The 22,620-nt window shown below is 39.3% G+C and overlaps 1 protein-coding gene across 14 annotated transcripts in view; it reads left to right on the top strand.

Annotated features, from left to right (window-relative positions):
• DLG2 (discs large MAGUK scaffold protein 2) overlaps positions 1–22,620 on the top strand; it is a 1,031,289-nt gene that overhangs the window by 111,922 nt on the left and 896,747 nt on the right. For all 14 annotated transcript variants that reach the window (XR_005264704.2, XR_005264705.2, XM_027462397.3 and 11 more), the window contains one exon: positions 8,941–9,086. Coding sequence is in view for 12 of the 14 variants with exons in the window: in XM_027462397.3 (XP_027318198.1) it covers positions 8,941–9,086 (146 nt within the window). In the remaining 2 variants the exon portion in view is untranslated. The remainder of the gene's footprint in view (positions 1–8,940; positions 9,087–22,620) is intronic.

Consider the following 22,620-nt stretch of genomic DNA (forward strand, 5'->3'; position numbering starts at 1 on the left):
AAGGTATATGTTATTGTTGTCCATAAATAACGGTCACAGTCTCCAACTGCTACACGCAGAGCAATGCACAGCACTGAAAAAAAAAAAAAAAAAGAAAAAGAAAAAGAAAAAAGAGAAAGGAGATTCATATTTAAGCTTATTGGGAAAGGATTTGATACAATACATTATTTTTCAAAGAAAACACTGTTTTACACAAGGTCTATTCTGCAGCAAAGGAAACCTTTCTTCAGTGTCTTCATGTTTCCTTAGCTGTCACTTTTGAACACTTAATATTATTAATATCACTTTTTATTTACTTAGTTTTCTATTGTAAGAAATCCTGGGACAGTTCAATTTTTCTGTAGGTGCAGAGAAGCCAGCATGTGCTTGGGATCCTGCTCTGAGCCTTGCAGATCATGCACTGATCTGCAGGCCCAGGCTAGCCTGGGCAAAATGAAATATCACTGCAGGATTTGGGGTTTGCTGCTTCTGCAGCTTGAGCTCCAGACACAGAGTGAGCAGAGCTGAGCACCGCATTCACTGTTTTAACCTACTCTGCCCTGTTAAAACCGTTTCTCTGCATTATTGAGCCTTTCTCACAGCTTCTGCTCTTGTTCTATTGAAAACACAATTAGCAACCGTAGATGTTCACATATTGTCAATGGTGAATGCACACATCCAGGCTGAGATGCTTATTTATGAATAAGGAGTTTGCATATGTAGGCAAAAGTATATCAGTGCATTCACTATCATCACTGAACAAGCATAAGTACTGACTTTACTGTCAGAGTTATCACTTTCTAGTTTTCACTGTTAGCATAAACATTGCTTGTATAGAAAGGGCTGCAGCAATTATTTTGTCTTCCCTGTGCACAGCTATATATGTTGAATATTTTATTCTCATTGTGTTTTGGACAGCTGCCTTTGAGGCAGATATTCCTAGCTGAGAAGCTTAGGAGAGTTCTGATTGTGTTCTGGGTATATTACAGAACCAAAAAAATGACACAATTGTACAGCACATCCAGAAGTACTCCATAACGTTTTTTCCCTGCACCTAAATAACTCTCACAAAGATTATTAATTGCTAGCCATTTAGTTTATTACAGCGTGTACGGTGTTTCAGAGCTCCTTTGATAAAAAAATCCCATTTTGCTCAGGTCCATACTTGCTTAGTAATTGTTCCTGCCCCAAAGAGCTTACTACTTAGATGTGCAAAGGACCATTGGATAATTCAGGTTGGAAGGGACTTCAGAAGGCCATCTGTGCCAAATGGATGGGATTTACTCAAGCTCAAGAATCAAGACAGGTTAATAACAGAAATTATATTTCCTGCTGCCCACTTTGGTACATGTTCTACCAGAGTAAGTTGCTTTTAATAGATTTAGGATTGTTTATCAACTACACCCATTTGGCAGAAGACTAATTTCCTGGCTTGCACTGCGCTGTGTGGAATAATGGACCTGTTCACTCCTTCTGAAGCAACTCTTGCTGTTGGGTTGGCATCTGTGTTTCTCATGCACCAAAAGCTTGTCTGAAAACCTTGTTAGAGGGTACCTTAATTTCATTTTGACTTGACATGTCTTGGTGTTACACCCTCCGGTTGCAAATGGTAAGCCTTGAGCTCTTTTTTTGTTGAATCTCACACCTTTATTAGACCAGCCCAAAGGTAAATATATGTAGAGCCCTGAAAATGAGATACAGTTGAAATGGGAAAAGAATTTTTGACTGCTGCTGCACCAAGGGATGCTAATGGGGGCAGGTTTGGGCTCACCAGGACTGTAAAACTATGTACCAGCTTGATAACTGGAGATCTGCCATCTGTTACATGGGGTCTGTACCACAGTCCTGCTTTAGTCAAAAACTCATCCAATTTCAAGTTTTTTTTTTTTTTTCTTCTCTTGGTTTTTATTTTCTCCCTCTTACAAAGACTACTTAACTCATTGTGGAAACATTTTTGCTTGGAAAAGCCACAACACATAGTGTGTTCAGTGAAGTATTTTATTTAACCTCTCCTTGGACTGCTTCCACGTGCAGGATCTTTAAAGCCCTTTACTGGCAAGCTGGTATGATCTCTGATCACTTCCCTGCTACTTCTACTGTGTGAATCAGTCTTCCTTCTTGAACAACATCCTGCACAATCCTCCTTGCTTCTACCTAATAATTCAGACCAGATGGCCGAAGCTGACCCAGCATAATCTGCTCCCCAGGATATAAATGATGCCGTTTAGATGTATGCTGTAATGTTCCCTTTGTTAAAAAAAGGACTCGCATCAAGAACCTGTAAGAATTGACTTTATTTTGATTTGCAGAGTTCTGCCAGACAGTAGGCATTTGTGCTGGGTTACACAACATTAAAAGATACACATCAGACACTATTCCACATATAGACAAAAAGACTGCCCCAAATTTCCTGGAAAGGAAACAGCTTGTGTTTGCATGTTGCCTTAGACCCCCATTCCACCTTGTCCCTGAATGCCCTGGAAAAACAGATGGGAGTTATACTGCAAAGCAAGTCAGGGCACTGGCACAGCATAGAGAAAATGAATTCCAGGGCTAAGGACCTCCAGAAGGAGAAGAAAAAAAGCCCTTTTCATTATATCCTACAGAATATTAGTTCCAATTCCCAGTTTGGGTCCATAGAAATATGATACAGAGAGAACTCATTTCTTGGGTAATGGGATTCTACGTTGTTAATGATGCTGCAGTTAATTGCAAAAATGTCCAGCCATCTGCAGAAGCAACAATTGCTGCAAATACCATTAGTACCATATCTAAAGGGTATCAAGCCAACATCTACATAGGTTGCAAGAAGGATGGCAGCAAGGAAACCTCCGCTCATCACAACTGAAGGTAACAGCTTTTGGAACAGCTGTTAGCACAGCCTATTCTCTACCTGGAGTTCAAAGCCTGCTGTGGTCGGTAGGTGCCTGTAAGTTCAGTGGCCTTGGGCTAAGGTTTGGTGCATGGAATACTTTGCACTTCTCTGTTACAAGTGGTCACATGTACTGTCAAATCACTAGAGAAGCAGCATTTGCTGACACATGCAGTACAACTTCAGGCTAAGTGATGTACAAGATTATCCTTTTAGGCTTAATTGTTTGTGTTCTATAAAATATAGATGGTGTCAGAAAGCCTGGCATCAGCTTATTTGTTACTGGAATGCAGTCTTTCCTTTCTTCCCTCATTTTTGTAAACACAAAAGAGATACAAGAGATTTTTTTCTCTTCACTCCTGCTGTGGTTTTCTTTACATCTCCTGTCTTCTGAACCCTAAATGATTTTGGCACCTTGCAAATCTATCCTCACTGTACAGCTGCTTGTAGCCCTGCACCGGCTCAAATTGAGCCTCTCTGTATTCTACACCATATTACTCTGGAAAACACATCTTTTGATACTCTCACATCCTAACTCTCTGCATCTATTAGGTACACGGAAAGTGCAGCTACTGATCAGCTGGTGTGAAGGGGTTATACTGGGATAATCCCAGTTGCTCAGTGCTCTGGCATGCACATGTCTTAATGGCTAAATTTCTGAATGGCATAAAAGTACTGAGATGAATTTGGTACCTGCTAGTGTGCCTCTACATAGGTGAAAATCATACAGATGCCAAAGTTATCTCATATACTTGATACAGTCTTGGTGCTACCAGCTGGATTATGCTAAATTACACAGCTGAAGATGGGTGAGTAGTAGAGAGGGAGCCAAGATGTATAAATAAGAGCAAATCCTGACTGCTTCTTCCTTCTAAATTAAAACCAGAGAAATGAGTCTCACAAAATGGAGAGAGCTTGTAGGAGTGACTGGCTCCTGAGCCATTCCTAGCACACCAGATAATCATTCCAGATTTCACAGAATCACAGAACAGTTGAAGTTGGAAAGCACCTCTGTGTCCATCTGGTTCAGCCCTTGCTCCAGTAGGGATGCCCAGAACAGGCTGCCTAGCACCACGTCCAGGTGACTTTTGTAGATCTTCGAGAAGGAGACTCCACAGCCTCTCTGGGCAACCTGTGCCTGTGCTCCATCACACACCCAGCACAGAAGTGCTTCCTGATGTCCAGATGGAACCTTCTGTGCTCCAGTTTGTGCCTATTGCCTCTTGTCCTGGCACTGGGCACCACTGAACAAAGCTTCGCTCCATCCTCATTGCACTCTCCCTTCAGGTGTTTATAGACAGATGAGATGCACCTGAGCCTCCCCTTTTCCAGGCTGAACAGCCCCAGCTCTCTCACCCTCACAGCAGATGTGTTCCACTGCCTTGACCATTTTGGTGGCCCTTCACTGGACTCTCTCCAGTGTGTGCAGGTCTCTCTGGTACTGGGGGCCCAGCACTGGAACCAGCACTTCAGGTGTGGTGTTCCCAGTGCTGAGGAGAGGGGAGAGATTGCCTTGCTTGGTCTGCTGACCATGTTTGCCTCATGCAGCCCAGAATACCATTGGCCTTCTTAGCAGCAAGGGCCCATTGCTGGCTCACGTTCAGCCTGATGCGCACCAGGACCCCCAGGCCCTTTTCTGAGGGCTGCTGCCCAGCCAGGTGGCTCCCAGCATGTCCTGGGGCCTAAGGCTGTTCCTTCCCAGGGACAGGACCCTGCACTAGTCAAATTTCAAGAGATTCTTACTGGTCCATTTCTCCAGCTTGACGAGGTGCCGCTGGATGGCAGTGCGACCCCCTGGTGAATAATTATGTATTGTTAATAATGTGTAATAATATTTATGCACAGGCTACTGTGTCTACTCTTCCCTGTTTCTCCAAAGAGGACTTTATAAAAAGGAACAACATTGTCGTGAATCCAGTAGTGATTCTGAAGCCACTGCAAATGGGTTTTTGATCACAAAGGGATCGACGTATATACATACCTGGTGTGCCCATTTGTAGCCTCAACAGTTCAGCCCTGCTGGTTTGCCTCTCTTCGGAGCTTTGGGCAATTTTGTCAGCCAACGTTCTATGGTTCCTTGTTTGTTTTGCTTTGAAATGAATGGGAATATAAGTGTGTGTTGCTATTATTCTCTTCCTTTAATCTTTCTCTAAAAGTTAGTCCTCTTCAGACCTTTAATCATCTGTCTTTGTCTAAATTCTCTTCAATTTACTTCTATCTTTCTCTTGCTGAAGTGCTTAGAGATGAATGAGGGATTGCGTTGCTTTATCTTATCTTATTTATTTATTTATTTATTTATTTATTTATCTCATTAGAATGCTGGCGAAAACCCACGGCCACAGAAGACAGAAAGTAGTTTAGGCTATTCAAAAATGTTGCCTTTCATATTGTTTAATCCCTTTGCTGCAAGAGTTGTAACATTTTGCTGTAATGAATGGACATTGAGGTGAATATACATTGGAACAGATATGGCACTGGACTAATGGTCTTAGGGTTGCAGCACCAATCACTAAAAATGAAGACAAGGCCCAGTTTAGGCAGCCTGTTCAGCTTTGTCTGATCACATTTTTCTTTCTGTGTAGCTGCTGGCTGAAAGAAAGGTCGCTCTTTTATGTGAGTAGGACATTGTGTCTTCTCCAGTTATTAGTCTTGTCCACTTTATTGTCTTTTAATATATATATATTTTAAATTGAGTTAAGAATATGCACAACTCAAATTCAAGCCTAAATGATTAATACGTATTTTTTAAACTGCAGTAAAGAAAACTGCTCCCTGGGCTACATTATAAGGGTTTGATCCTGCTTATCCTTGTGCAGGTCTGCAAGGCAAGAGAAGGGTGTCCCTGGAATTTGCCTGCAGAGCACAGACACACTGATGTATTCTATACTTGTCTATGGGCATTTATAAAGTGATACTGATGTGTTTTCTGTCATGCTAATGTAGAGAAAATTTGTTTTCCTGCTTCCCCAGTGATGGAATTATCCAAAATAAAATGTATCACTGAATCTTTAGGATTACTTCATATTACAATATATATAATTTCTTCTACGCAATTTATCTTTATACAGTGAAACTGACAAAACATTTGGGCAAGGCTAAGTGAACAACAAGAGTTTATTAAATAAAGTAAGTCAACTCTTAAGAAGCAAATGAATAAATTCAGTTGGACTGAAAATCCAGTGAGATTCACAGACACTTTAAACAAACATGAATTCGTTGCTTGACAAAATGTTTGGAGTAGTGGAGAGGGTCAAACAGCTCCTCTGGTACCAAAACAAGGGAGATGTTTTGTGCCTACTGAGTTCACCAGCAGATTTCTAAATGAAATCTGAATTTGTTTTCAAAGAAGGGAGGGAAAACTGTGCCAATAAATAGATAGAGGTTTCATATGTGTAATTCTTTAGTCTCTTGAATTATCTTTCCATAAGTTCCCACTACAAGCTACACTTTTTTTTTTTTTTTTTTTTTTTGGTCATTTTAGATTTCATTTGCTATGCCCTCACAACTACTTTTTACAACGTTAGCTCCAAATTTTATTCTATGACTGCTTGATCCCACCACCCCTATTACACCTCATTTCCCATCCTCAGTAGTATTCAGCTGCTTTTCCCTCTGAGAATTTGATTGCATGTCTGACATAATGAAGATCGCTTGGTAGAGCAGATTTTACTCAGAACAAATTACAGATCCTATTTTATGCTAACTTTGACTGCAAGTCAGTGACTGCACTTGTTCCATAGAAACAGCAATTTTAGCTTATGGAATAAAAAAGCAACCAACTAAGTGAATCCTCTGTGCTTTCTTCTGTAACTGTATAAGTACACTTGAAATACTCTTGTCTGCACACCAATAATCATTATTCCAGTGAAAGAAGCCCACAGCCTCCTTGGAATAGATAAGGACTTTTACAAAGAGACTGAGGTTTTTATATTTATTTTGCACACGCGGATACACATGCAAATATGGTTCGCACATTATTTTTAATGAACATGCTAGGGTAAGATAGTCTTTAAAGTTGGAAAGAAAGCACTGTTCTGCTGTTCCTTGACTGACTACCATCAACCCAATTAATACTCTGATAACAACAGCTATGCCAGCTGAATACCATTGCCAGAGGGCAATTTCTAGTTTATTTCTGCAAAGTATTTATCTAGAGATAATTACATATTGGTCTTAAAACTTGCAGTTACAATATAAATTGAGACAGTGTCAAACCATATATTAGAACTGTTTTCAATTCCACTGTGAATATTCAAATCAATGGTCAGAAGTCCCCCCAGTGAGAATGGGGGGACTCCCATTCTCATTGCAACTGTCCCATAGCTTTTCATTTTAAAAGTGGTTCCTAACTTTAACCGTGGAAGCAAATGCTCTTAGCAATATGAAGTATCAATACTTACAAATATTTGTATCAGCAATTTTCTTTTATTGTCTGTGAAATAGAAGGTAGTATCAACTTTCTATGGATCATTGTTATTAATATTCAAATAACATTTTCTGATTAATTTATCCTATTGTAAATAAGAAATAGAGTAAATAATGAACCTGGAAGTTGGAGGAAAACAAAACAAAGGTAAACAAAAACAGCACAAACAAGCAAACAAAAAAAAGAAGAAAAGTTCAATGTGAGTTGTTACTAAAGAAGGAAGAGTGCCTCCTGGAGATCTGGCCTGACACTTCAAGGGTATGGGACACTGTGCAGACTAGACACTGCTGACTAGCTTTGACTAACCCTTGAAAGATGTAGAAAAACCAGGTGCCCCTGCTGTGTGCCCTTCTGTGCTCTTCCCTGCTCTTTCAGTTCTGATGGTCACATACAATCTAGTTCAGTATCCTATCATGGGAGACAGCTTATAACACAAAATGCAGATGTACTTCCATAGCAGTTATTTATTATACTTAGAAATTATTTCTTCCTGGCCCAGACATGGGACCTGACACTGTATGAGAAAATCCATGGTTATCTTTGAAGATCAGGCATGATGGCAATATTTTCCAATATTTAGTCAATCCTTATGGCTAATGCTGGAAGAATTATCTTTTCCGGTCTAAAAAGCTTTCCTGGGAACATATTCTTTCCTTTTAGACATGCTGGAACATCCTGAGAAGTTCGTTTTCCTGATTAACATCAGGTACAGATTTATCACAACTTTCATTAAGTGTGGGGCTATGTCTAATTTAATCCAATTTGAGGTAAAATATAAACAGAACATTTCTTCATGAAATATAAAATAAAAAACATAGTCGCAAGTGTTTAGGAAAGGCATTATATAAATATAATAAGCTTGATTTTTCCCTATAATTTCTTTGCCTAAGTCTAGAAAGTTTTCTTCATCTCCTTCTTTGCTTTGTCTGACACCTACTTGTTGAGAATTATGCCTTTCCACATTCTTTACACCTTAGGTAGCATTTATTAGAGAGACATGAAAGCGTAATAGCTTTTATAACCAGCCCCTCCGTCAAAGAGGGTATCCAGATAGATGTAATCTTTCTCTCTAAAGCAGGATATAAAGAGATGGTGTGTTACTTGCCCTTGGTTTAAAACCAACATTAATTAGCCACTTCTGAAGTGAAGTGCTTAACACACAAAGTGTTCCTTCAAGTTCTGTGTCCCACTTAAAAATGTTCCTAAACGCACCTGCAGTTGGGGCTGAGGGTGGCCCAGATGCCTGGGGCAGGTGTCTGACAACAAACTCCTCTTAGGATATTTTATATCTATGACTTTCTAGTTTGCTCATCAAAATGGTCTGTGACTTAGTTACACTTCTGTAAGGGTCTGTTCTACTTATATTGTCTAGGTGTTCATGTAACATGTTCATTAAATCTCTCCTCATAAATATTATTCATTTATTTCTTTGAAATGATTTGTAAGAACCTCTTTAAAAATGAGAATATACCTCAAGAATCTCATTGACATTTTAGAAAACAAATTTGCATATTGATGCTTTCTGCTAGAAATGTTGTATGTGTTTATCATTATGATCTGTCTTCTGAAAATGTGTAAATATATATCAACCAAGAATAAACACCAGGGCCTCAAATGCCATCATATCAAATAATGCCGTTTGCTCATTCCTCTTTACAAACAGATATTCAAGAGTTTTATGAAGTGACACTACTAAATTCCCAGAAAAGCTATGAGCAAAAATTAGAAGAAGCAAACCAAGTTGCAGAGAAATGGGAGAAGACAACATCTCCTGCTACAGGACAAGAAAATCTGCAGAAAACCCTAGAGGTAATTGGACAGATTGTGAATTAAAATATACATAATGAGTGATATGTTTCAAGTCTGAAAATTGCCACAAAATGATTTATAAGATTGAATGAGTGGCCTTCATTAAGGAATTAGATTGGAATATGGAAGATGTATAGCATTATCTCTTTCACCTTGAATATGTCACTAATTTCTTCATCCTTCCAATTGCCATCTGTCAAAAGGGAAGTAAAAAAACTTTATTTTTCTCATCTGTGGTGTATTTTATCTGATACTTGGTGCCTGTGATTGGCCCCAGAAGAGCATAAATATTGCCTGTTTACTGCTGAGATTATTAATACACCAGTGATTGTATCCAGTGTAAAAATATATAATAGGACTTTCCACGTGTGTGGGACTGACATTGGGATGTACCTTTCCATAGTCAAAGTGCACATATATATCAACCAAAAATCATGTCTTTATGAGAAATAGATATATAGAAGAAGGTTATACACCTTTACTTTTTGCTTGTGGCCAGTGGGAGGATCCAATGTCTTTCTTCATCAGCACTGGTTCTAATCTACCTCTGCCTACCTCCAGATTATCAACTGAATTAGCAGTCTGAACTAATTATCTGACCATCATATCTGTACTTAAAAAAACAAACAAAGAAACAAACAATTAACCCTCCCAGCCCCAAATAAAGCAATCAAACCAAAAATCAGAAAACTGAGCAATGAATTGTTCTGTTCGTAAATAGCAAGACAGAAATAGAGTGATTACGGACTGCAAAATTTCCAGAACAGAATTAAAGATTTATAAAAAATTCCATTTTTGGTATAGATAGAAGTATAGAGATAGAACTATAGAGATAGAACCAAAAAAATTGTCCCAGAGCACATTTCATAAGCATCATTATTTCTTTCATAGAGCTTTCATCTTTTTAAAAAACGTAAAACCCAGAAACAAATCATAATTCTACATGGTATTTTATATGTGATTCCTTAAAAAGATAAATCAGAATTGCAGGCTGCTAGAACAAAACTCTCTGAAGAAATGAAGAAATTAATTGTAAAAATTAATTAGCAACGGAAGCTTTCAGAATTAATGAGAGCAAGCATTCAAATTTTGAGTGAAATCAGAACAAATGAGTCTTAACATTAATGTAGGGTATATTCCATGAATGATTTAACATTTGAGTCCCAGCCTGAAGACACAACTAGCTGATCCCTGTCTTTTTTTTTTTTTTTTTTTTTCTCCACAAAGCTGTATGATTTAAAAAGTTGCAAGAGTATTCCAGCATGTTATCTCTTGAAGTATCTGAGAAAGACAGTGGATCACATACTTTCCATTTCAACCTCATCAAAGTATTTGACCCTCAGCCTCATCTCCCTTAACCTCATTGATCTCCAAAGACTGAGTTCCTGCTCTTGTCCAAGGGAATTTAAATGCCAAATTCTGTGCTGATATTAATAGAACATATAGGGCTAACTCCAAACTTTGCTAACCTTATTAAAATTATCTTCTAATTTAAAGCAAAACAACATAAAAGTATTGTTTAGAAACCTGAATAACTTCTTCAAGCTAGAGTGCTGACAGCCAGACTACCCAGGGTACCCTCATGTTCAATTTGCAGTCTACCCATAAACTGTAATGGGAGCACTGTTCAGTCCCTTTGAAAAACATACCCATATATGCTTTTAAGGGTTTAAGTGCAGTCAAAGCAAACTAGAAGTGTACGCTTTTTTCTTCTTTCTTTCTTTCTTTTTTTTTTCTTTCTTTCCTTCTTTTTTTTTTTCCTTTTGACAGCACAATACAATCAGCAGTTTCGAATCAGACCTAATTAGCACATGCTGAATGTACCAGCTGCTGTACAAATCCCATACAGTACGTTGCTTTCTGAGAGAATTTCCTCATGAAAATGTAACTAGATAATCTAATATACAACATAAGTTCTTATTCATGGTCTGTTCCTTATGGGAACTGATGGTTTTGTACTTTTCTTTCCTCTGTCCTCAATTACATGCCCCAAATGTGGAAAGAAAAAAACCTACCTTCTTACATGCTGTATTCCTCTACACTAAAAGCCCAATGATGTTCATTCAGTCCAGAGGCCATCCCCTTTTCATGAAACTTCCAACTAAAACCTTCCTTGGTTGCCCACCTGTTAATTTTCTACATAAATTACTTCCCTTTCTTTATTTATGTTCTGATATTAATTGTTGGTTAAAAAAGGAAAACAGTTTTCACTGTCCAGGTCAGGTATCCAGTGATCCCTCCTTTGTATTGATATATTTACTTTTCCTAAAGTGTTGACTTTTAGATAACAGAAAACTTTTTAGATTCATTGTTTGCACTACTATGCAAATTTCCCTCAGTTTCACAGAAATAACTTGCCTCTAAGCCTTCTCTTTTGCCACTGGTGGTTACCGTAGTGGTTTGTAATAAACTGCTGCTAGGCTTTACAGCTTACTGGGACTGATGTTCATCAAAGAAGAGAGATGAAAGGGTCACAGCCCATCCTATAACCTCCTGTCTCAGAAGGGAGACAACTTCCAAACTCAGGGACTGTGATTTTGCAAAAGCATGTGAAAAGCCAGAGGAATATATCAGCAGAACCAGTTGCGTCCAAATTATTAGCATAAATGATCCCACATCACACTTCATGGCTGCAATGGCATTAACAAAACATGTGCTGGGGTTTAGTGTTAATTACTACTGCTTTTTTATTCTCACCACTTTCTTCATGCTTGCATGCATTTGTTAAACTCTGTGCTGTTCAGGTGTTGACCCTGAAGGAGCTCCTGGCCCTCATGAAATCATTAAATACTTTGGCATGGCCTAGATATTTAAACAACGTCTTTGATTTATACTCCACCATTAGCAGCCTTGTTATTTATTAGAATGATAGATGATATCAGTGTTTCCAAATGCAATATTTCTTACCATCACATTATTTTTTCCCAGTACAAAAACTAAATATATGTGGTAGTGTATCTGGCAGAGCTGTAAATACCATAGACCAAAATAATTTCAGTGGGTGGATGCTAGGGAATAAAGAAGAAAGAAATACATATATGAATGTTATTGTGTGAATCTATCCCTGTTGTTTTTCCTCCAGTAAATCCAATTTGACAAAATCAACTTTAATTAGTGGATAGTTTCAGAATCAATGAAACTGTGTTTTGGGGCAAGTTCACTATTCACTAAATCATTTACTGGGCTCTACTTTTGAAGGCTTTTGCTTGTATCATGTATTTATACAGGAAGCAGGAAAGGTGACATATCAGGTAACAAGTGAACAAGTCCAACATGCTAGCTGTGGCATAGGAACTCCAGAATATGGCTCGGGAGAAGACCTAAAAAATCATGCTGTCCATTCTCTTGCCTTAGGACAGATCAACTGTATTTGAACTGTTCCTGACACGTTTGTCTAATCTGTTCTTTACAACCTCCCATGATGGAAAGCCCACAACTTTTCTAGGTAATTTATTCCCTCAATGCTAAAAAGTCTTTCCTGATGACAAATGGGAGTTTCCCTAACTGCAGTTAGAACCAATTATTTTCTGTTCAGACCACAGTAGACACGGAGAACAGTTTATTCATCCCTGTTCCAAAAAGCACTTAAACATGTGTTTAACTTATCACATATAATAACAGGAGCTGCCAGCTTCTCTGCCTTTCTTTCTCTTACTCTTTTAAAATGACCTTTGTGACTCGTTCTTTCTCACTACTGTTGTCATTTTAGGTTATATGTCCATGCAGCAACAAATGCTGGGTCTTAATGAAAAAAAATAGTCTTTGAGGAAAGAAAATGTTTAGTTGGCTTTGACTCTTCCCAAAGGAACTGTAGTTAGAGGTATGAAATATTTTAGTTTCCAAAACAAAAAGCCTTGCAGCGCTGTGGAAGGTAAATAGTCTTGACAGCACAGACACTATATATATCTCTATATCTCCATGTGTATACAAAAAAATTCCTGGAAACCACTCTGCCAGATTTGTTTATTGGTGAAAATGCTAACCCTGGATTTGGGAACTGTAGATTTTAATTCCTTGCTCTTCTGGGTTCTCTCTGAAGGAGTGTATGTGAGGTAATGAGAGGGGGACTGAAGACCTTAGTCACAAAAGGGGGCTAGGAGTTGCAGTGTCTGAGGCATCTTGCCATGCATGTCCAGATATCAATTAAAGACCGTGTCTTTGAGTGCACTGAATAATAAAACAAAGCAAAACAAAACAAAAACAAACAAACAAAAGAACACTGAGGTTCACAAAAGCCAGAGCAAACTTATAAGCTAACAATAATAAATTCCAAAAAGGGACAAGATGTCATTCCCTTAAAATCTGCCTCTTTAAAACTTTGGTACTTCATTCCAGTTGAGATTCAGAATCATTCTATCATTGCTCTATGTAAGGCCATAACTAGACTTCTCTTGCAATGGGTGTAAAAGCACTGCTGACACATCTTTCCTTACGAAGAAGCTATTTACTTGGGGTCTTCTCCAAAGATGTGGGAAATCCATTTTCTCTTTCCTTCTTGGCCAGAGAGAAGCTGATAATGATTTTTTTTTTCACCCACAACACTGTACTAAGCTTTACACCAACATACACCAACATATATTTTTTTGCTTTTTCTTGTGGCGTTTCCAATGTATGTGGTATAATCCAATATTTAGTGGGACAGAACACTGACACATGCCTTTATAGTCTAGAGGTTAAAGAGATTACCTGGGAAGAGGTCTTTACCTGGGAAGAGGTTTTACACTGAGGAGTGTTTAATCATAGCATATTACCTTTTCTTTGGTATACACAAGGATGGAATCCTCCATACCTTGCAAGTACCCAAAGACCAGTGTTGAAGAGTCATAGATGCAAAGCCCTTCCTGTTTTTCTCTCAGCCCTTCACCACTCTATATATCCAAATCTATAAGTGGCAGAATTCAACAGAAAAGAATAATATACCTACTCTAAATGCCTAGTACATTGGGCACTATCATAGGAGCTTTATTTTCATTCCTCTCAAATTGTGTTTAAGGGAATGCTAGTACCAGCATATGCCACATTCAGCACAAGGGTTGGCAACACACAGCAAAGTGTGTTCTGAGATCACCTAATTGAGCAGGTTGTGAAAGTATGCCAGGAACATGTAGTCTGTGGATGCCGACAATGCTTAGGCATTGAGCTGACTGGTATGCTCCAGACAAGCTCCTTCAGGAAACAAGCAAATGCTAGGTAGCTACCTTGAGAAGATGTCTGTGGAGAGCTGGCACTAGAAAGTTATGTGCCTCCAGAGCTCTGTGGATCTCAGCCACTTTTAAACTGAGTCATTTCAAGTCTCAGTAATAAGACACCCACATTGGCTTAAGCCAAGTGAACAATTATATTGCCCATGTAGCAGGGGCCAGGAGCAGATGCACAGGGAAGAGTAAGAAAAGGGCAAGCATGTATAATGGGTGCTTTAGCTATTTTGCAAGTCTAATCTTAATTTGTTTGGACTAGAAGCACAGAAACTGTTCAGTGCTGGGAAACTCAGCATTACCTTATTTTATAAACATTCAGCACAGTATTCACCACAGCTAGCATGCTGACTGGGGATGTGCCCAATCTGCTGCTGAAAATCATGAAGACATGGTTTGTTTGCAATTTGGCTGCTGCCAAAGAGCTTCATTACTTCATTGGACCAAGTGTTATAAGACCAGCATTCACAGCTTTGAAAGGGTTTTCTTGAAATTTGGGCTCTTTGAGTTGTCCTCTTTGGAGAGAGCACCGATTTCACCCCTAGGAAATGTGAGATAGGGATTCATCTGGATGTGGATTAAACTGCTCAGAAAAGTGCTTTCGGCCTAACCAGTTGCAGATAACACTGGGGAAAGGCATGTGCCCTCTCTGCCGTCAGAGCTTTGCAGCTGTGCAGCTGGGATCAGCAGGTTGCTGATGCCTGAGACCGGGTTTGCAAGGATAAGCCCAGCTCCTCAGTTTAGCAAATGGTCACTTGTCTGAGAAGAAGTCTTCTTTCCTCCTAGGACACTCTGCATTGCACTGAGCAGTCACTAGGTAAAGGATGCCTCTCACTTCAGTGCTGTGTAGGTAGATACAATTAAAACTGTGAGATGCTCAGAAAATGCAATAATGGAGAACATAAAAGTACCTAGATGGAGGTATCCATCTGGTAATACAAAAATTGAATTGCTCTTTAGCTATGACAATAGTAATACTGCTTGAAGCCACAGGCTTGTGCTCAGCTCCAGAGGCTCATTATAAGACATAAATTTACCCTTGTTTTAACCTTTGTTTTCATTAGTTTGGTGTCCAGTGCTACTTATATTTGGTCAGCAGTGTTTTGACCTTTAGTCAAGAGGAAAATGGTGGTGAAGGAAAAGAATGGTTGGCTGCCACTCTTACATATAAATCTGGTATATGAAGGTCTGCTTGTCCCTGTACTATGGTATGGAAAGACTGCTTACTTACAGGGCATATGGTGCAGATACTTTCAGCATATTGAACTAGAATAATTTGCAATTACTGTGCAAGTTTGGTCATCAAACACTTATCTCACATGCACAATCTACATTCAGCGCAGTGTGATATCATTGCTTTGAGATGTTCCCCAAAGATTCTAGCTCTTCATTTAATTCTTGCTCCGTGCATTTCTTATGTTTAGAGGCTCGTTTTGCAAAAACAGCCAATTGCAGCATGCAAAATGAATCCTCCTATTCCTGCCTGCTTCAGGAATGCCTGCTATCCTTGTACCCAGCTATTATAAACATCGTAATTACTTCTCTGTCCTTTAAGTGTTGGCTCGTTAAAAGTTCCAGTAGTAAAACCCTTACTTAAAAATCTTCTGCCTGGTGCAATTATCAAATCATTAATCTTTCACACTAGCAGCTTGTCTAAAGCACTTGGAGCTGCAAGACCCTTCTAATATGTGCATATAAAAAAATAATCAGTCTCTTCTCTGGATTTTTGTTTGTTTTCTTTCTTTGTAACTGGGTACAGCTTAATTTGTATGGCTTGGTTTACTCCCAAGAGCCAAATCTGATTCTGTTTAAGTGATACTTAATATGCAAGAGTCATTAGGTATGATCAACCATAATGTTTCATTAGAAAGGTTCAAAACATTCAGTTTTATGTGTCTGTTTCTTCGCTAGATTTAGCTCCTACCAGTATACGTTTATCTGATCAAATGCAGTTTGTGTCTGTGGGTTGATTTTGTACCAGAGCCAATTCCCATGTAATTCTGTTTGGCACTGACTTCTCCATCAAGAAGGCAGGAGTCTTTTTAAGGGGTACAATATAGGTGACATTTTGGTTCATGTTTTCCTGCAGCAGTGTACCTTCTGCTACCAAGAATGTGTAACACCCGTAATTAGATAATTGTTTAAAAACAATGCTAGAGCTTGGCTTCGCGGGGTTATTATGTATAATAATTTGGAAATTGTGTTTTTGGTGCATTAATAAGAAAGTATGCTTTACTTGCAGAAATTATTTTATACACTTGCCTTTTCAACTAGTTTGGGTAATGTTTAGAAATGGATAACTGCAAAGTCATTGTGTTATTAAAACCGTATTTATGACTCGCTGCAGCTAAATGTCTTACCCATACTGGGTATCCATACTGAGTCTCTATTTATAAATTTGTTATTTGCTATGTAGCTTGTCAATAACTTGAGTGCCAACGCGTCTGTTAAATGTCATTTTAGAGTTGATTCTGAGTGTGTTTTAATGTGGTCAGGCCAATGTTTCCATTTCAAACCAAGAAGTTGTATGTATGCAGAACAGTGTCATCCTGTGGACAGAAATGCTCCTGAGTAGGGCATTCTGGCCTCTTTATCCCAGATTCTTGTGGAAGGAAAGGTTTCAGATGAAGGCATGATGATGCAAGTAAGGCCACCTGAACATTTAATGGTTTAATGACAATGGGGAAGCTCAGCACCACCATGATGCTTTCTCATACTCCCTCCTCAACAGAACAGGGGGAGAAAATATGAAGAAAAAAACTCATGGGTTGAGATAAGGACACTTAACAGTTAACATTGTGGGCAAAACAGACTCAGCATAAGGTAGATTAATGTAATTTCTTGGCTATCACTGGCACACTAGAGCAGTGAGAACTAAAAGCAAACTAAAACCACCATCCCTCCATCCACCCCTTTCCAGCCTCTGCAGCCTCCTCCAGGCCACATCCACCTGCTCCACTGGGGGCTCCTCCATGGGCTGCAGCGTGGAGATCTGCTCCATGTGGGACCCATGGGCTGCAGGGGGACAGCCTGCTCCACCAGGGGCCTCTCCACGGGCCGCAGGGGAACTTGTGCTGCATGCCTGGAGCACCTCCTGCCCTCCTGCTGCACTCACCTTGGGGGCTGCAGGGCTGCTTCTCACTCAGCTCTCACCCCTCTCTCCCAGCTGCTGTAGCACAGCAGATTTTCCCTTCCTTAACTCTGCTCTCCCAGAGGCCCAACCAGTGTCGCTCATGGCTTGGCTCTGTCCAGCAGAGGGTCCCTTTTGGAGTCATCTGGGGCTGGCTCTGATCTGACATGGGGCAGCTGCTGGGCTCTGCTCACAGAGGCCACCCTTGCAGCCCCCCACTACTAAAACCTTGCCATATAAGCACAATAGAGTATGTCATGTCATTCCCTAAACAGACAATTTCTGTCCCCTGTGGTGAGTCTCAGAGTCAGACATAGTTCTGCTTTTGCCATCAGCTTGTGCTTAAGTAGTTAGACATGCTCACATTCAAAGCCTTTACCTTTGTTGCCTCTCACTTTTATTTTAACATCACCAACATTGTGACTTGCATGAGAGTTTAGAGTCACTGGTCTGGTTAGCTCCTTTCTGACAGGGAACAATTTAATAATTGTTTCCTATTGACACTGCTGGGAGGGAGAGTAGAACTGAGATCTTGGCATTAAGCACACTCAACCAGATGAGCAATGGTGAGACTCACATCTACCACAGCATGTTTGTTTGTTTTCTTTTTTTTTTTTTGTCCATATTTATATAATATGCCTATCAAACAACCTCTAGGCAGTTTTCTGATCTAGGTTTTGTTGTTACATCTGCAAAGGGTTGGGTGCAGGCCAGAAGAGCTGCTAGGGACCAAAACCAATAATTTTCCCCAATGAAAATGTGCCTGAATATTAGCCAGTGTACAGAATTAGCCACTTCTAATTAAACAATGGGTCTCCATTATAATAAGCTTTGAGATCAGAGTATTGAGTAAATTCCACTTCGGTGTATCAAGGTCAAGAATGGTAGATCTAGTTGTCAATGATACATGAAAATATCACCTAGCAAAAAGCACTTGCAATTTTAACATATTATACCTTCTTTTCCAAAACACATTATATTTTAACACGGGCTGTTGTCATACCAGAGTAATCTTCTGAAAGAATTGCCTACTTAAAAATTTCAGAATGTCCCAACAGGTTTCTACTACAAGCTAGCAGCTCCTCCAAAGTATATGTGAAATAATTCATTGTTTCTAATCAGATTCTGAGAAGTTATATTTTTACCACCTGCAAAAACAAATACATCAACTCTTAAAAATCCAGTTCTTTGTCCTGTAAAACTGTAAGGGTTCTGTAAAATTGATATTCAGAGATGACTCTACACTAGTTAAGTTTCACTCTAAAAATATTTCAGAACAATTTGTCTCACTTACAGGTTTATTAACTCTGATCATTCAACAATCTGAGCAACTAAGCAAGAGAATTCATTGCCCTCCATGTGCAAAGGACACAGGTCTCTATGGAGAGGTTTAAGAGCCCATTATATATTTCTACAATCTACCAATTCTTCTTTATTAAAATGCTTCTTCAATAGTTCCCAAGAATAAAGAAGAATATCACCCCAAGACTTCTGGATCATATAAAGATCATCCTGAGAATGATTTCTTGGATAGGTGCATATATTTCTGCTCAGTAAGACAAATATATACATATAAGAGAAAATATCCTTCCTGCTTTGTTTAGATTTTTATAAACTGGGACAGGTACTTGCAGGTTTTCACAAATAATAAATACAATCCCAAAGGCAACAAACTGAGAAATGAAATTGTGAACTCTAAAATCTCATTTTTCTTCACATTTTATGTGTGTAATACAGTTACAAATGACATGACTAGAACCACAGGACTTTTTGCATTTTCAGCTTGGATGTTTTATGCACTTGACTGTGTTTAACTGTCACCTGCACCACTTCACAATGTTACAGGTTATGGCAACCTCTGGTTTAGAGGACAGAGACAAAAAAGGCCTATTTTCCATTGTAACGTTTAGGTGGATCATGAACAAAGCTTTTGGCTAGACCTTTGTGTTCTGAGAAGAGGTGAATTTCACTCTTAGCCGTTCTCCCCTTTGCTGAAAAGAGGCTTTAGTAACAATTATCTTCTATGAAATCTCAGTCCATTTATCCATCCTAAAAGGTTTACTTTCTAGGTTTATTTCTCTAACCAAATCTTCCTTGCTGTTGCAAGCCTTCGTTGACTTTCACATTTCCACCATATAAAACCACTCTATCTGTTTTAATTTTAGGGCTTGCCATGTCTTGTCTCCCCTCTGCATGTCTTCTCTCATACCATTTTTTTTTTTTTTTTTTTTTTTGTGATCTACCTCCACGTCTGTTTCCTCAGCTTTTCGTGACATTTTCAATAAGGAACTTTCCTGGTGTTGCCATTCTTCAGAGGGAGATGCAAGACTGTCTTATTTCATATTTAAAACTGGCCTTTGTCCCACAAGGGAGGTTGTTGCTGCCATAGCAATCATTATTTTTATGACATTCTCCTTTTGTTGATCAATATTATCCCACTATTTGTTCACGTTTATCCAGCTTCTGTCAACTTGTAGGGAAATTGAAAGTTTGATGGAGCAGAACCTCCATGTGCTAGCATAAAGGAGATGTAATCTGCGGCTAGAAATCTGCAGCCTCACCTCTGTGCTGATTCCCCAAACCCAGAAAACTAGTTTTACAGATGAGTGTTGAAACTAAATGTTTAATATACTTTAAAAAATGGGATATCTGAAGAGTGCCAGGTTAGCTGAATCTCATTCTTTCATCAGCCTGCAAGACCTAAACGGCAGTGATGAGGAAAAATGGTTGAACCCACTAATGCTTCTATGTGCACGATTTCAGTACTCTAGACTACTTGGCTGATCTATATCCTTCTACTTTTCTGTCAGGAGCTCAGCCTTCCTACTATATAGTTATAATCCCATTAGTGTTGTTTAGTCCATTGTTGCAGCTATGTAACATTTCTTTGTTGAAAGGACAAAACAAAATTAGGAAGGTTTTCCAGGCATTCCATTTCTTTGCACTAGTATGGGGGAGAATACCTGAATTTCTGAAATGTTGTGCCTGTCCCTGTATTTTATTTTTGTAGCTCAGCACTTTCAGGTAGTCAAGGTATCTGCCTTTAATGCTTTCGGAGAAGAGACAACAGCTGTACAAGCTGAAAAAGGTTAAATCGGAAATAACCGACATAGTGGATCTGAAGGCCACTTTCTCAGAAAAAGGCTTTTGAAACTCTGTGGAAACATTAATTATTATTGTTTTGATGAGCTACTAAAATAAGTTCAATCTGTGTATTTTTGAATTTGCTAATTACAACAAGAAAGGATCTGCTGAGTGATTTCAGGTCATTCTTTACGTCAGAGTGGTGTCTTCTCACACATTTTGTGATGTCGTGGTAGTTTGTAGGAAAACAGAGGTTACAAAAACAGACAGCTTTGCCTCTTCCTAAGGAGTAGGAAGATTCATGAAAAACATATGCCTCCACTTATGTAATCAGTATTCTTTTTTTTTTTTTTTTTCTTTTTTTTTTTCACAGTAGGTGCTCCCAGGATACCCAAAAGTATCTTTGCTGGGTCAGCAGCAAACCTGTAACAGGAGCATTCAGTATGCAGGATGCTGAGTATGGTGTTGCTTGAAACAGCCAATTTTCTGCAGTTACATTTATACTTCTTAATGCTGTTTCTTAACTCAGTAACTCTATATTTCATAGCTAGCTTCCTTGCTTTTGTTCCCACCTAGGTAATATGCCTGGCACACACATATCTTTGTGCCCACAGTGAACAGTCGGTTACATTTGAGAATTAGACTTGTCAGATATTGCTTTTCACTTGCAGTTTGCGGTGACCCCTGGACAAAGACCAAAAGCTCCTTGTGCTGATGCTCTGGGTCTATGGAGAGCCATCACAGGGAAGGGAGGACTTGTCTGACCTCCTTGATCAATGCTAAGCAGAGGGATGCAGCTTACTTTTCTTGGGAAAACCAGAGATTTCATGCCCAGCTTAACAGTGTTTTGTTGCATTCCAGCCATAAGGTGGTAAAGGCTTGGATTGTCAGTTATGACCAGGTTGCTGGTAAGAACGATATGGAAAAAGGTTCCTAGTTAACCAAATCCAGGAAAACAGGCAGCATGATGTTTCCAAACTGTGAAATGGCATCTCTGATTGCAGATATTTGTCTTAGCAGTCGAAACTGTGTTTTTGCCAGTAGCTTTGAAAAGTGAAGTATTAGATTTGACTGTGGCTCAGAGGGGGCACCTCTTGTGAACCCTGTTTTACTAAGTACTGCAGAAACATCTATCAAGAAGATGAACTTGCTTAACTTCAGCTTTCGGTACAAGCTAGTGAAATGTGAAGCTGACCTGGTGTTAACGCAATAGGTTGTAAAGAATGGGCTAAATGTATAAAGAATAGTACACAGAGCTATGTTCTGTTGGCATTAACAAATATCAAGGTTTTTCCAAGGCTTCTTAATGTAACCAGAATTGGAATTTAAGCCCCTGCTAATGAGAAGCGGGGTTGCAGAGGTACCATTCCGTGCATAGTCTCTCCGTCCCTTTTAAAGGCCTCAAACTGCTTCCCTGCATGATCCCTGCTAATTCCTTCTCTCTGAAAAGGTCTTTTTATTCCCTTTACTACATAAAGATGATTGAAGATGTTTTAAGCAAATGTTCGCCAACACTGAAAATATTTTCAGATAAGCTTTTCATCTAGCATTCCTCCAAGCCCATATGTACACCTACACCTGAGTCAGTCAGCTTGGTGGTACGCACAACTCAACAAAGGAGAGAAAGACACATCTAGGCTGCCTAGACGCCTTTCAAATGCATAAAGTAGCAGACAGTTTTAGTGTGAAGTGTTGCAGAGTCAGTGACGGTCCTTATGAGACTGAATTTATTGCCTCATCCAGGCTCCCCTTCTGATAGTGTCATCTGGACCTCAGTGTCAGTGCCTCCTGACAAGGGCACTGTTTCTCAAGTAGAGAAATATCAGCTTTCGTAAAATAAAAGTAAATAAATATCAGCTTTAGCTGACAGCTGTGGAGGGTTCCTGGTCCTTGTAGAAACCCAAGGGAGAGAGACATGCCTGAGCAATATGGACACTTGGAGACTTCCTCGGCACTGCCTCCTACATGAGGTATTTGCTCCTGTTATCCTGATGCAGTTTCCAGTGATGTTTATTTACTGCACTTACAGCTGCCCTTACACATCTACACTTCTACAACCACAAGCTCATGGAAGCTGAAAACCCCCCACGGTCCATAACTTTGTAATAACCTTGGTCAGTGGCTA

This window comes from Anas platyrhynchos, chromosome 1, assembly GCF_047663525.1.
Source record: "Anas platyrhynchos isolate ZD024472 breed Pekin duck chromosome 1, IASCAAS_PekinDuck_T2T, whole genome shotgun sequence".
NCBI lineage: Eukaryota > Metazoa > Chordata > Aves > Anseriformes > Anatidae > Anas > Anas platyrhynchos.